The 15,409-nt window shown below is 45.8% G+C and overlaps 1 protein-coding gene across 1 annotated transcript in view; it reads right to left on the minus strand.

Annotated features, from left to right (window-relative positions):
• LOC130297455 (zinc finger protein 585A-like) overlaps positions 1-12,647 on the minus strand; it is an 87,574-nt gene extending 74,927 nt beyond the window's left edge. The window contains exons 1-4 of the mRNA XM_056549989.1: positions 12,115-12,647; positions 10,586-10,733; positions 9,909-10,088; positions 9,462-9,588 (exon numbers count right to left, since the gene is read on the minus strand). Coding sequence (XP_056405964.1) covers positions 9,462-9,588; positions 9,909-10,088; positions 10,586-10,663 — 385 coding nt within the window. The 5' untranslated portion in view covers positions 10,664-10,733; positions 12,115-12,647. The remainder of the gene's footprint in view (positions 1-9,461; positions 9,589-9,908; positions 10,089-10,585; positions 10,734-12,114) is intronic.
• Positions 12,648-15,409: the final 2,762 nt, after the last annotated feature.

Consider the following 15,409-nt stretch of genomic DNA (forward strand, 5'->3'; position numbering starts at 1 on the left):
GGTCAGGAGAGTCCGGTGAAGGAGACCGCAAGGTGAATTTCTCCAACTTAGCCGCCACCTCTTGTTGTGGTGCCAGTTTATTCCTCAAATTAGCAGACATACCAGGCCCCTGTTGTGAGGAACCAGTTCCCTCCTTGTTCTTCTTCCACTTATTAGCAGCCATCGATTGTAATAGAAAATGTCACAGGAAGGGATGATGCAGTAGACACCAAATACAGACTTGAAAGGTCAAAACCAATGCAGTCCAGCAGTAGTGGGGGGGGAGGGGGATAGTATCAGACTCTCTAAGTGGAACCACAACCCCCAGCAAGTAGACAGCCGTCCCCAAGCAGAAGAATGGCAGACAGGGTTCAGACAGCGGGACACTGGTGTGGGGGGGCGCACTCCCTTTATGGGAGCGGAGGGTAGGAAGCTGGAAGGCCCTCAGTTCTGGAAAATGTGCCTAGGCAGGGCCCCAACAGTGAGGCAGAGAATAGGCAGGCCCAGTAATGAGAGGGAGAGCAGGAACAGGGGGTCTGCAGAGTTCCACAATGCCCCAGGGAAGTTCAGCACCCCACCACTGCAGGGGGTACACTATGGCAGACTTCTCCTACTTCACCCCCAGGAGGCACAGATCCCCTTCTTAAGCAGGCTCCGACAGTAGGTACACACACACAGTCCAGCGCTGCGGCTACAGCACAGCCTCCCCTCACCTCCTCTCCCATGTTCCCGGACAGCTCCTGGCGGCACACAGCGATGGTGTACCCCAAGGTTCTGTACTGGGACCCCCGTTGTTTAATTTATTTATCAATGATATAGAGGATGGCATTAACAGCTCTGTTTCTATCTTTGAAGATGACACCAAGCTTTGTAGCACGGTACAGTCTATAGAGGATGTGTATATAGTGGGGGGGCTGTGTATATAGAGGGGGGGCTGTGTATATAGAGGGGGATGTGTATATAGAGGGGGGGGCTGTGTATATAGAGGGGGGGCTGTGTATATAGAGGGGGATGTGTATATAGAGGGGGGGGCTGTGTATATAGAGGGGGGATGTGTATATATAGAGGGGGGCTGTGTATATAGAGGGGGGCTGTGTATATAGTGGGGGGGCTGTGTATATAGAGGGGGGCTGTGTATATAGAGGATGGCATTAATAGCTCTGTTTCTATCTTTGCAGATGACACCAAGCTTTGTAGCACGGTACAGTCTATAGAGGATCTGCATAAGTTACAAGATGACTTGGATAGACTAAGTGTCTGGGCATCCACTTGGCAAATGAGGTTCAATGTGGATAAATGTAAAGTTATGCATCTGGGTACTAATAACCTGCATGCGTCGTATGTCTTAGGGGGATTAAACTGTCAGAGTCACTGGTAGAGAAGGATCTGGGTGACTTGTAGATCACAGACTACAGAATAGCACAATGTCAGGCTGCTGCTTCCAAAGCCGGCAGGATATTGTCATGTATCAAAAGAGGCATGGACTCAAGGGACCGGGACATAATACTCCCCCTTTATAAAGCATTGGTACGGCCTCACCTGGAATATGCTGTTCAGTTTTGGGCACCTGTCCATAAAAGGGACACTGCGGAGTTGGAAAGGGTGCAGAGACGCGCGACTAAACTAATATGGGGCATGGAACATCTTAGCTATGAGGAGCGATTAAAGGAGTTACAATTGTTTAGTCTTGAGAAGAGACGTTTAAGGGGGGATATGATAAACGTATATAAGTATATTAATGGCCCATACAAAAAATATGGAGAAAAACTGTTCCAGGTTAAACCCCCCCAAAGGACGAGGGGGCACTCCCTCCATCTGGAGAAGAAAAGGTTTAGTCTAAAGGGGCGACACGCCTTCTTTACCGTGAGGACTGTGAACTTATGGAACAGTCTACCTCAGGAACTGGTCACAGCAGGAACAATTAACAGCTTTAAAACAGGGTTAGATACATTCCTGGAACAAAATAACATTAATGCTTATGAAGAAATATAAAATCCCATCCCTTCCCCAATATTGCGCCACACCCCTACCCCTTAATTCCCTGGTTGAACTTGATGGACATATGTCTTTTTTCGACCGTACTAACTATGTAACTATGGACCCGCAGCAGCAGGGATGGGATTGCAGCCACAGTCCTCGGAGGCACCAACAGCTCCGGCAGAAGCAGTCAGCAGGGCCCTAGCTCCGGAGGCCCAAGATGGTGGGCGGGCAGCGGAGGCTGTGGCAGCAGGCACCGGACCCGACAGTCCTCCCAGCGGCACTCTGGTCAGGTGAGGGGGCTGCACGGGGCACACTGGGAGCGGAGGGGATACCGGCATCAGGCAAATTCCGATGTTGGGAAGGAACTGCGCTCCGATCACAGGAAGAGCTTCTGGCCGGGCAGCAGGTGAAACCGGGGCTTCAGAGCCTTCCCTCCGTGAGGTCCGCAACTCTCCTTCAAAGGTCCATCAACCGTCAGAAAGCACTACGGGGGGCGCCCCAAGGTAACGGGATAGCACCCCTATTCAGCAGGATGGAGAGAGATATTATAGGATAAATTAGCAGGATGGCAGGAGCTCAGTACAGGCATGTCAGCGCAGGCTGCCATGCAGACCCCGCCCCGCTGTGCAGCACATTTAGCGCAGCGTAAATTATGCTGCGTTAGCGGTACATGGGACTGTGCCCATAAAGTGGATCAGGAAGAAGCTCAGTTCAGAAGCCGCCTTCCTGCAAAAGCTCATGTCCTGCCCCCGAGGAACTTCTCTGTGAGGTGTTTGGGTCTCCAGTAGCAGCTCCCCATGGATTATGCCTGTTGGGTCTTCTCCATGAGGAGCAGTGAATATCACAACCATTTATCACACTCTTTTCCTACCATGTAAACTATAGTGATGACATCGCTGGATCGGTGACTACGTTCTAAAAGAAAACTTTATTAACAATTGGGAACAAGTTTGGAGATGCAGTATATGATATATGTATAAATGTTTCATGACTATGAAAATTGTAGATTCACATTGAAGGCATCAAAACTATGAATTAACACAGGAGGAGGTGTGAAGGTGTGGAGGAGGAGGTGTGGGGGAGGAGGTGTGATGGTGTGGGGGGGAGGAGGTGTGATGGTGTGGGGGAGGAGGTGTGATGGTGTGGGGGGGAGGAGGTGTGATGGTGTGGGGGGGAGGAGGTGTGATGGTGTGGGGGAGGAGGTGTGATGGTGTGGAGGAGGAGGTGTGGGGGGAGGAGGTGTGATGGTGTGGGGGGGAGGAGGTGTGATGGTGTGGGGGAGGAGGTGTGATGGTGTGGGGGAGGACGTGTGATGGTGTGGGGGAGGAGGTGTGATGGTGTGGGGGGGAGGAGGTGTGATGGTGTGGGGGGGAGGAGGTGTGATGGTGTGGGGGAGGGGGTGTGATGGTGTGGGGGAGGGGGTGTGATGGTGTGGGGGAGGGGGTGTGATGGTGTGGAGGAGGAGGTGTGATGGTGTGGGGGAGGAGGTGTGATGGTGTGGGGGAGGAGGTGCGATGGTGTGGGGGAGGAGGTGTGATGGTGTGGGGGGGGGGCTTTGCTGGTGACACTGTTGGGGATTTATTCTAAATTGAAGGCATACTGAACCAGCATGTCTACCACAGCATCTTGCAGCGGCTGCTATTCCATCCGGTTTGCGTTTAGTTGCACCATCATTTATTTTTCAACAGGACAATGACCCCAAACACCTCCAGGCTGTGTAAGGACTATGTGACCAAGAAGGAGAGTGATGGGTGCTGCGCCATGTGACCTGACCTCCACAGTCACCGGACCTGAACCCAATCCAGATGGTTTGGGGTGAGCTGGACCGCAGAGTGAAGGCAAAAAGGACCAACAAGTGCTAAGCATCTCTGGGAACTCCTTCAAGACTGTTGGAAAACCATTTCAGGTGACTACAGCTCATCAAGAGAATGAGGGTGCAAAGCAGTAATCAAAGCAAAAGGAAGAACCTAGAATATGACAGATTTTCAGTTGTTTCACACTTTTTTGTTATGTCTATAATTCCACATGTTACTTCATAGTTTTGATGCCTTCAGTGTGAATCTACAATATTCATAGTCATAAAAATAAAGAAAACTCTGAATGAGAAGGTGTCCAAACTTTTAGTCTGTACTGTATATATACATTATATATATATATAAAACAGGGACCCTTCAATAATAGATCTCTATTATTACACAATATATATTCTGAAGACAGTGCCCCCCACTTCTTTGCTTACAGTTAGGAGTCCAGACTCCTAGAATTTCTGTCTGGAAACTCGTAAGAGTAAGGGGAGACATCAATGGGGGAGGGGGGAGCGGAGAAGGAATCCCCTCAGTAAGACAGCAAGCTCAGTCGGGCTTTATCCTCCTCCGCACACTGAGGTTACACGACCAGCCGCATCACCACAGGCAGAGGAGATTCGGGTCAGAACCGGGCCGAAGCAGCTGCCGTCATGGAGGGACATTACAATCTGTATTTAAAATTTGGCGCTTAAAAGGCCAGAACGAGGCGCCGTTCTCCCCGCCACATCTTGCTATTTGGAGCATCATGCTGGGTCTTGCACTAGAGTCGGAAGCTCCGTCTCATATAAATAGCGATAAGCCACGGGGAGAACCACGCCTCAATTTCGGGTTTAAAGGGGTACTCCGCTGCTCAGCGTTTGGAAGAAACTGTTCCAAATGCTGGAGACGGCAGCTAGTGATGCCAGAGCCCCGGCCCCTCATGACGTCACACCCCACCCCCTCAATGCAAGTCTATGGGAGGGGGCGTGACAGTCATCACGCCCCCTCCCATAGACTTGCATTGAGGGGGCGGGGTGTGACGTCATGAGGGGGCAGGGCTATGGCATCACGCGCTCCAGATACTGCGTTCGGAACAGTTTGTTCCAAACGCTAAGCAGCGGAGTACCCCTTTAAACGCCTAATCTATAATAAGGACTAGGAAGTGACAGCTGACACATCACAGGGCAGCTGCAGTAAAGGGGCAGGGGCTAAAGCCCCTTGTGCAGTCTATGTGTGCACGTCCCTATAGATGTGTTATCTGCATCATTTAGTCCTCTGAAGGCTTCTCTCCTGCGTGAACTCTTAGATGTCTGATGAAACTTGATTCTAGAATAAAACATATTCCACATTCTGAACATGAAAATGGCTTTTCCTCTGTGTGACTTCTTTGATGTTTAACCAGTTGTGATTTCGTAGTAAAACATTTCCCACATTCTGCACATGAAAATGGTTTTTCTCCTGTGTGAATTCTTAGATGTCTGATAAGTGGTGATCTGTCAGTAAAACACTTTCCACATTCTGTACACGAAAATGGCTTCTCCCCTGTGTGAGTTCTTTGATGGCAAAAAAGTTTTGATTTCTCCAAAAAACATTTTCCGCATTCTGAGCATGAAAATAGCTTCTCCCCTGTGTGTATTCTTTGATGTCTAACAAGACTTGATTTTATAGCAAAACATTTGCCACATTTTAAACATAAAAATGGCCTCCCCCCGGCATAATCTCTTTGAGATCCAACATCCCTTCTATAATCTCTTTGAGATACAACCCCCCTTCTGTGACTTTTACTTTTTTTAATAGTTTGTGATGAAAATGTCTTCTCCCTTGTGTGAGTTCTTTGATGTTTAACAACATCCGATTTTTTATAAAAACATTTCCCACATTCTGAGCATGAATATGGCTTCTCTCCTGTGTGAGTTCTTTGATGTTGAACAAGATTTGATTTCTTAGTAAAACATTTCCCACATTCTGAACATGAAAATGGCTTCTCCCCTGTGTGAGTTCTATGATGTTCAACCAGTGTTGACTTTTGACTAAAACATTTTCCACATTCTGAACAAAAAAATGGTTTCTCTCCTGTATGAGTTCTTTGATGCTGAACAAGATGTGATGTGTCCGTAAAACTTTTTCCACATTCTGAACATATATGTGGCTTCTCCCTTGCACAACCTCTTCGATGTCCAACATTTCTATTATTACTTTTCTTTTTTTTAACATCCTGTGATGAGTGAGAAGACAGGACCTGTATATAAGGATGAGATGACAGATCTTGGCTGTGAAGGGCTGAGGGTGTATCTGGGATAATGGAATGTTCTTCATATGTATCTTGTGTGATATCATCATCTGCTTTATAATCTGAAGATATAAGATTCTCCTCTGATCTCCTGGGACAAGAATCTGCAGAGAAGAAAAGAGATTTCATATTTCTGTATACAGGGATGTATGAGGATGATTTTTTGCGCAGTGAGGCTGAGTTCACATCACGTTTTTTCCCAATACGGGACGGCATACGGCTGGGGGAGCAATAACCTTGCGCTCCCGTATCCCTGCCGTATGTCGCCCGTATGTAATTAATTTCAATTTGATTTTAGGTGCGATGGGAAAACCGTATACAGTGCAAAAATGAGCCAACCGGAATCAGCGTTTCACTCTGGTCCGTTCATTGAAATGAATTACATACGGGCGACATACGGCAGGGATACGGGAGCGCAAGGTTATTGCTCCCCCAGCCGTATGCCGTCAAGTATTGGGAAAAACGTCATGTGACCCAGCCTGATTCGTAGTTTTTATCTGTATCATGTCTCCATGTTGTGTATCGTGTTATCTGGTATATGTCTCCATGTTGTGTATTGTGTTATCTGGTATATGTCTCCATGTTGTGTATCGTGTTATCTGGTATATGTCTCCATGTTGTGTATTGTGTTATCTGGTATATGTCTCCATGTTGTGTATTGTGTTATCTGGTATATGTCTCCATGTTGTGTATTGTGTTATCTGGTATATGTCTCCATGTTGTGTATTGTGTTATCTGGTATATGTCTCCATGTTGTGTATTGTGTTATCTGGTATATGTCTCCATGTTGTGTATTGTGTTATCTGGTATATGTCTCCATGTTGTGTATTGTGTTATCTGGTATATGTCTCCATGTTGTGTATTGTGTTATCTGGTATATGTCTTCATGTTGTGTATTGTGTTATCTGGTATATGTCTCCATGTTGTGTATTGTGTTATCTGGTATATGTCTCCATGTTGTGTATTGTGTTATCTGGTATATGTCTCCATGTTGTGTATTGTGTTATCTGGTATATGTCTCCATGTTGTGTATTGTGTTATCTGGTATATGTCTCCATGTTGTGTATCGTGTTATCTGGTATATGTCTCCATGTTGTGTATCGTGTTATCTGGTATATGTCTCCATGTTGTGTATTGTGTTATCTGGTATATGTCTCCATGTTGTGTATTGTGTTATCTGGTATATGTCTCCATGTTGTGTATTGTGTTATCTGGTATATGTCTCCATGTTGTGTATTGTGTTATCTGGTATATATGTCTCCATGTTGTGTATTGTGTTATCTGGTATATATGTCTCCATGTTGTGTATTGTGTTATCTGGTATATGTCTCCATGTTGTGTACTGTGTTATCTGGTATATGTCTCCATGTTGTGTATTGTGTTATCTGGTATATGTCTCCATGTTGTGTATTGTGTTATCTGGTATATGTCTCCATGTTGTGTATTGTGTTATCTGGTATATGTCTCCATGTTGTGTATTGTGTTATCTGGTATATGTCTCCATGTTGTGTATCGTGTTATCTGGTATATGTCTCCATGTTGTGTATCGTGTTATCTGGTATATATCTCCATGTTGTGTATTGTGTTATCTGGTATATGTCTCCATGTTGTGTATTGTGTTATCTGGTATATATGTCTCCATGTTGTGGATTGTGTTATCTGGTATATGTCTCCATGTTGTGTATTGTGTTATCTGGTATATGTCTCCATGTTGTGTATTGTGTTATCTGGTATATGTCTTCATGTTGTGTATTGTGTTATCTGGTATATGTCTCCATGTTGTGTATTGTGTTATCTGGTATATGTCTCCATGTTGTGTATTGTGTTATCTGGTATATGTCTCCATGTTGTGTATTGTGTTATCTGGTATATGTCTCCATGTTGTGTATCGTGTTATCTGGTATATGTCTCCATGTTGTGTATCCTGTTATCTGGTATATGTCTCCATGTTGTGTATCGTGTTATCTGGTATATGTCTCCATGTTGTGTATCGTGTTATCTGGTATATGTCTCCATGTTGTATATCGTGTTATCTGGTATATATGTCTCCATGTTGTGTATCGTGTTATCTGGTATATGTCTCCATGTTGTGTATTGTGTTATCTGGTATATGTCTCCATGTTGTGTATTGTGTTATCTGGTATATATGTCTCCATGTTGTGTATTGTGTTATCTGGTATATATCTCCATGTTGTGTACTGTGTTATCTGGTATATGTCTCCATGTTGTGTATTGTGTTATCTGGTATATGTCTCCATGTTGTGTATTGTGTTATCTGGTATATGTCTCCATGTTGTGTATTGTATTATCTGGTATATGTCTCCATGTTGTGTATTGTGTTATCTGGTATATGTCTTCATGTTGTGTATTGTGTTATCTGGTATATGTCTCCATGTTGTGTATTGTGTTATCTGGTATATGTCTCCATGTTGTGTATTGTGTTATCTGGTATATGTCTCCATGTTGTGTATTGTGTTATCTGGTATATGTCTCCATGTTGTGTATCGTGTTATCTGGTATATATGTCTCCATGTTGTGTATCGTGTTATCTGGTATATATGTCTCCATGTTGTGTATTGTGTTATCTGGTATATATGTCTCCATGTTGTGTATTGTGTTATCTGGTATATGTCTCCATGTTGTGTATTGTGTTATCTGGTATATGTCTCCATGTTGTGTATTGTGTTATCTGGAACATGTCTCCATGTTGTGTATTGTGTTATCTGGTATATGTCTCCATGTTGTGTATTGTGTTATATGGTATATGTCTCCATGTTGTGTATTGTGTTATCTGGTATATGTCTCCATGTTGTGTATCGTGTTATCTGGTATATGTCTCCATGTTGTGTATTGTGTTATCTGGTATATGTCTCCATGTTGTATATCGTGTTATCTGGTATATGTCTCCATGTTGTGTATTGTGTTATCTGGTATATGTCTCCATGTTGTGTATTGTGTTATCTGGTATATGTCTCCATGTTGTGTACACATTGGTATACTTCATGTCCATATTCCAGCTGTAGTATCACATTAGTTTGCATTTTGACTGAATAGAGAAATTTACAGCAAGAAAGAGACAGGACACAGAGATTAAAGAATTCTACACAATTATTACAGCTGGAGAATCTGGGACTCTTCTCTATAGTGGTTACTATTCACCTTGGCAGTTACCTGTAGGAATGATCTCCTTATACTGCTCATCACCGCTCACATCTGTCTCTTCCTCTTCCTTTATGTCTGTAGAATTAATATAGATTAGGTCTTTCCCTGTAGTAATGTCCTCCATATTCTGCTCATCAAGAGGACGGGGACACCTCTCTGGTGCTGATCTCTTACTGGATCTGACTGTAGGGAACACATACAGAGACTGAATTCATTCTTTACATACAAATAATGAGAGGACGTGTGTATGTAGTCATGTCTATTACCTGGTGATGTGAGGGGCTGCTGATCCTCCATCATGACCTGATCCTTGTACTGATCCTTGTGTCCTTCTACATACTCCCACTCCTCCATGGAGAAATAGACCGCCACGTCCTGACACCTTATAGGAACCTGACACATAATGATACAGTCATCACCCCGACCCCTCCAGTGGTGTTACTGTATAATGCCCCAGCATTCCCAGCAGTGTCACCTCTCCAGTCATCACCAGACCCCTCCATTACTGTATAATGTCCCAGCATTCCCAGCAGTGTCACCTCTCCAGTCATCACCAGACCCCTCCATTACTGTATAATGTCCCAGCATTCCCAGCAGTGTCACCTATCCAGTCATCACCAGACCCCTCCATTACTGTATAATGTCCCAGCAGTGTCACCTCTCCAGTCATCACCAGACCCCTCCATTACTGTATAATGTCCCAGCAGTGTCACCTCTCCAGTCAGCAGCTCCATCATCTTGTTGATGAGTTCTCGGATCTTCTGTTCATCCATTTCCTCATGTATCAGGGAGTGAGGTGGGGGCCCCGGGATTGGGCTCAGGGTTGTTTCACGTCCTTCACACACAGGGGCCCGACAGCGCCCACTAGAGGACTTCTTCACTACTGTGTAATCCTGTGTATGAGGGACACATTAATATCACTACATACATTCCCAGAATCCCTCACCTCTCCAGTCATATCCATCTGTTATTACATAGATAAGAATGAGGTCATGTGACATCACTCCCAGAATCCCTCACCTCTCCAGTCATATCCATCTGTTATTACATAGATAAGAATGAGGTCATGTGACATCACTCCCAGAATCCCTCACCTCTCCAGTCATATCCATCTGTTATTACATACATAAGAATGAGGTCATGTGACATCACTCCCAGAATCCCTCACCTCTCCAGTCATATCCATCTGTTATTACATAGATAAGAATGAGGTCATGTGACATCACTCCCAGAATCCCTCACCTCTCCAGTCATATGCATCTGTTATTACATAGATAAGAATGAGGTCATGTGACATCACTCCCAGAATCCCTCACCTCTCCAGTCATATCCATCTGTTATTACATAGATAAGAATGAGGTCATGTGACATCACTCCCAGAATCCCTCACCTCTCCAGTAAGCCGGAAGAGTATCTGTAGGGTGAGGTTTATGATCCTGTCGGCCATCTTTCTCCTGTCTCTCTCCATGGTTGATGGGTCATCCAGGAGAATTCTCTTATATAGAAGATATCAGCAGAGGATCCTGGATTGGAGAAACCTGAAGGGAAGAAGAGGAGACGATGATAAACCGCACCAGATTCTATGGAGAAATAAAATCCATTTCCAAGAGATAATCTGGGGAAACATCTGAGGAGACATTATAGTCACAATGATTTCGGATGATTCCGCCCACATCTTGTATCTTATTTTTTAAAACATATTTTTTATCGATTTTCAATCAACTTGAACAACATACAAATAACAATCAAGTAGACCCTCCCCCTCCGCTCCCAACAGAGTCACGACACAGGAGCAGCAATACATAACTGGAAGGAATATGAGCAATCGAGGGAAGGGAGGCCCACCCAGAACTACAATACACAAAGAATACAGATAGACAAAACCATGCACACACACACACACACACACACATCCAAACATACCCTAGGAGCTCCTTGATTCCCATTTAGTCACTCTACGACTGAGAGGTCCCCCTAGGTTGGAGAAGCACCCCGAATTGGAGGATCAGTAGAGACATCCAGCAACAACCATGGAACCCAGACCTTGTCAAACTTGCCAGAGGGGGGAGGACACATCCTTCCAGGCCATCACTATAACTTTGCGCGCACAAAACACGTCAATAAGAGCCCGTCTCCAACCCATTGACAACCCCCAGCAGGCACACCTGTGGCGTTAAAACAAAGGGGAATTCTAAGTGATCCGACAAGAAAGTCATCACCTCCCTCCAGAAGGGCGCAACACAGGAGAAATTCCAAACTGCATGTAGAAAGGTTCCCCTATCTCTATCACACCTGAAACAGACCTCCGACCCCGAGACCCCCATCCGATGCAGTCTCACAGGGGTATAATACAAACGAAGGATAAACCTGGATTGAATAAGCCTATCCCAGGCGCTAACTACCAGAGGATAATACGTTTTGACAACCTCTCTCCACATATCCTCAGACAGAGTAGGAATATCCTCAACCCACCTCAACCGCGCCACAGCAAACGGGTCCGGACCCCCCGATTGCAGTAAGGCATAACTCTGAGTGAGAGGCTTCACCAGGTCGGTGGTCCCCAGGAGCAATTCCAATTCATTAAACACGGGGGTAACCTCCAGGGAACCAAACTGCGCAGAGACCACATGTCGCAATTGAAGATACCGGAAGTGGGCATCCTGAGGGACATTAAAACATTCTCTAACCTCAGCAAAGGAAGGGAAGACACAGTCCTCTCCAAACAGGTGCATGGCAAATCTGATTCCCCGGGAGCTCCAAAATCCAGCTGCCTCCAACCCCCGTAGGTGTTCCAAATGTGGATTACCCCACAGGGGTGCTCTCTGAGAAACAACCGGCTGAGGAAAGTGTCCGGTAACCACCGACCAGACCGCAGCCACCGTCTTAATAGGGACCGGTAAAGAGAAAGAGGGCACATACCTGTACAACGTTTAGTCAGCGTCTCATAAGAGCCCAAGAGCGCCCCCGCCAAAGCCGTACAAGCATTAGAAAGGTCCAGGTCGATCCACCAGGCGGCGTACACCAGTTGTGAGGCTAGAAAATAATTATGCATATTAGGGGCAGCTAGTCCCCCCTCTGCTTAGGCGCCTTTATTTCTTCTCTTATAGATTCACTGTTGATGTCACTGTCAATCACAAGCATAGAACACGGTCAGAATGATTCCTCAGGAATCTCTATATAGCCTCACACCAGGTTGTATCTCTAATGCCATGATGTATGCCCTCTTTTTTTCAGTTTGATGGTTGTCTATATATTTTTGGTGTTGGCTATGTATATGTAAGGAAGGGGATGGCTTCCTACCCATATATATACCCGTCTATCGCTATGTACAGGTAGATCAGTTGATGAAGGCCATGAGGTTGCCGAAACGCGTCCTGTGAATTGCCATATCACTATGTACGCTTACGAATAAACACTTCAGGTGATTTGCATCAAGATGGTGTGTGCCCGGATTCCTTCCATCTACTCAGAGGTATATTCTGCCAGTAGAAGGATCTCAGAGCTCGGTTAAGTTTAACAAAAAAAAAATAAAAATAACCCTGGGAGGGATAATGGGGTATAAGTGAAAGAGGTAGAGAAACTTGGGGAGATAGATCATTTTGAAAATATTAACCCTACCAGCCCAAGACAGGGGCAAGGAGTCCCATGCCTGTAAGCGAGCAAGTGTATGGTTGAGGAGGGGATCCAGATTAAGGGACATAAACTCAGAGTTGTTAGGGGACACCTCCACTCCCAAATATCTAAAGCGGGACACTGCCTGTAACCCATTAGGAAGTAGAGAGAGCAGAACCCCGGTACGGGACAAGGACATTAGGGATGATTTAGCCCAATTAACCCATATACCCGAGACCTCCCCAAATCTCTCCAACAGACAGAATAGAGCGTCCAGGGATTCCCCAACATCAGCCAAGTACACCAAGGTATCGTCTGCATATAAAGAAATCTTCTCAGTCAGGGAACCCCTAGTGACCTCCTTAATTGCGACAGAGGAGCGAACTGTCGCCGCCAGGGGCTCTACAGCTAAAGCAAACAAAAAGGGTGATAGGGGACACACTTGCCTAGTGCCCCTGCCCAATTAGAATGGCTCGAAGATCTCCAAATTAGTGCGCACTTGGGCCCTAGGGGAGTCATACCGCAATCAAACCCATTTCCCGAAAAACAGGACTGAAGTGGAGGATTCGCATCAGGCACCAAATATAATGCCACTCAACGGAATCAAATGCCTTAAAAATATCAAGGCTGACCACATAACCGGGGGAGACACTCTCCTCCGCTGCGGAGATGTTGAGTTGAAGTCGTTTTACATTTACATCAGTCGCCCTCCCCGGCATGAACCCAGTCTGGTCAGGGTGAACTATAGAGGAAATGACCCCCTGGAGTCTGCTAGCCAGGACCTTTGCTAAAATTTTTATATCCACATTGAGGAGGGAAATAGGGCGATAAGAATCCGGCAAGGTCTGATCCGTCCCTGGCTTAGGCAGCACCACAATCAGAGCCTCCCTCATAGAATCGGGCAGGGCCCCAGACTCCAAGGTCACCGTATACAAATTTAGGAGGATGGGGATCAGTTCCTCCTCATTCAGCCTATACCAGTCTCCCACCAAGTCATCCAGTCCTGGAGTTTTCCCAGAGGGTAAGTCTTTAATAACCCTGGAGACCTCTTCAGCTGTGATGGAGCCTTCAGTCCAGAGGACTGGAGCGAGGTCAGCGGGACAAGGGGGAGTCCTCTCAGGAAGGACAGTATAAATTCAGGGGTCAGCCCAGAGGAGGAGGAATACCTCATTAATGAATGACGGGTCAGAGCTAAGGGACCCATCCCGAGCCCGTACACAGGGTATCGAAGCCACAGGGCGGCTTTCCCTAGACAGGTAGGCCAAGAGTTTACCTTTCTATCCCCAAATTCAAATATGGCTGCCTCCCTTGCTGCCAGTTTCAATTGAACCCGATCTTTCTGGACGATTAAAAGAGACCTCTGAGCCCTAGTTCACTCCCTTTCAGCCTCTGGAGTAGGGTCCCTCACCACCGCAGCCTCAAGAACCCCTATTTCTGACTGCAGCACCCGCTCCCGGGCCCCCAATAGCACCCTCCTGCCCACTACCCCCACCATAAATGCTCCCCTAACCGTGGCTTTAGAAGCACATCTTGTATCTTATAATAACGTGTAGACGGGGCAGGGGATGACTACATATACAGCAGTGTCCTGAAGTACAGAGAGGAGATCAGGTCTCCATCTCCATAATATTATTCACTTCAGACACAAAGTGACAGGGAGGGAGCAGTAGATGTTTCCAGAGGAGAAGGATACAGACCCCGGCAGCCATGACCAGAATACAGAGCGTCACCTCCATGAAGATCCAATGAACCTGATCAAACACCTTCTCAGCATCAGTAGATAAGAGCAGAACCCGAAGGGTCAAAGTTTTGGCTAGTGGGTCAGGTTAAATGGTCACTCTCATTAAAACTAATTTTTGCTTTTGCAGTCCTTATGGTAAATAAAAATCTTTCTAATGTACATTGTTTAAAAAAAAAAAAAAGTTTTCTATGTTTTGTATTTAAAAAAAGCTGCCACTAGGTGTCTCCCTACCTGTCCAGAGCACATTACCCTCATCTCTTGCACAGACTTTGGACTCCTGCTGGCCTGGCATAAGTCCAAAATCAGGAAATGCAGTCTGGAGTGCTGAGGGGGGTGTGTGCAGCCTTAGCCAATCATAGCTCATCTCACACTGAACTGCTCTGGGCTGTGTGTAGCAGAGTGAGGGAGGAAGTTCTCCCCTGTATGGCTTCAGATGATGTCACGCCTGCTGGGGAACGCCCCTTCCCAGTCTGTGAATCTGAGACTGAGCAGAAAATACAGAACAATATAAAGGTAGAAAACTAAAAAATAATAAAAATAAAGGCAGGGGGTGGTTTATCATGATGGGGGCAGTGACTTGGGAGGATTATAAAATGTAACAAGATGATAAGAGGTTCACTGTAATGGCCTCCACAGTATTATCCAAGGCCTTTGTTCCAGGGATAAATCTGTCCCGATCCTGGTGAACTACATCTCCCAGTATCCAACTAATCTGGATGAAAGAATTTTGGAGAAAAGATTCCACATTAAGAAGGGAAATGGTCCGGTAGCAGCGGACAGGACGCATCTCGCTCCTCTTTGGGAATGGACATAACATGTGCCCGTGTGGCATCCGGTGCGTGGGCTGAACCCTGGGACGGG

Source organism: Hyla sarda, chromosome 1, assembly GCF_029499605.1.
Source record: "Hyla sarda isolate aHylSar1 chromosome 1, aHylSar1.hap1, whole genome shotgun sequence".
Taxonomy (NCBI): domain Eukaryota; kingdom Metazoa; phylum Chordata; class Amphibia; order Anura; family Hylidae; genus Hyla; species Hyla sarda.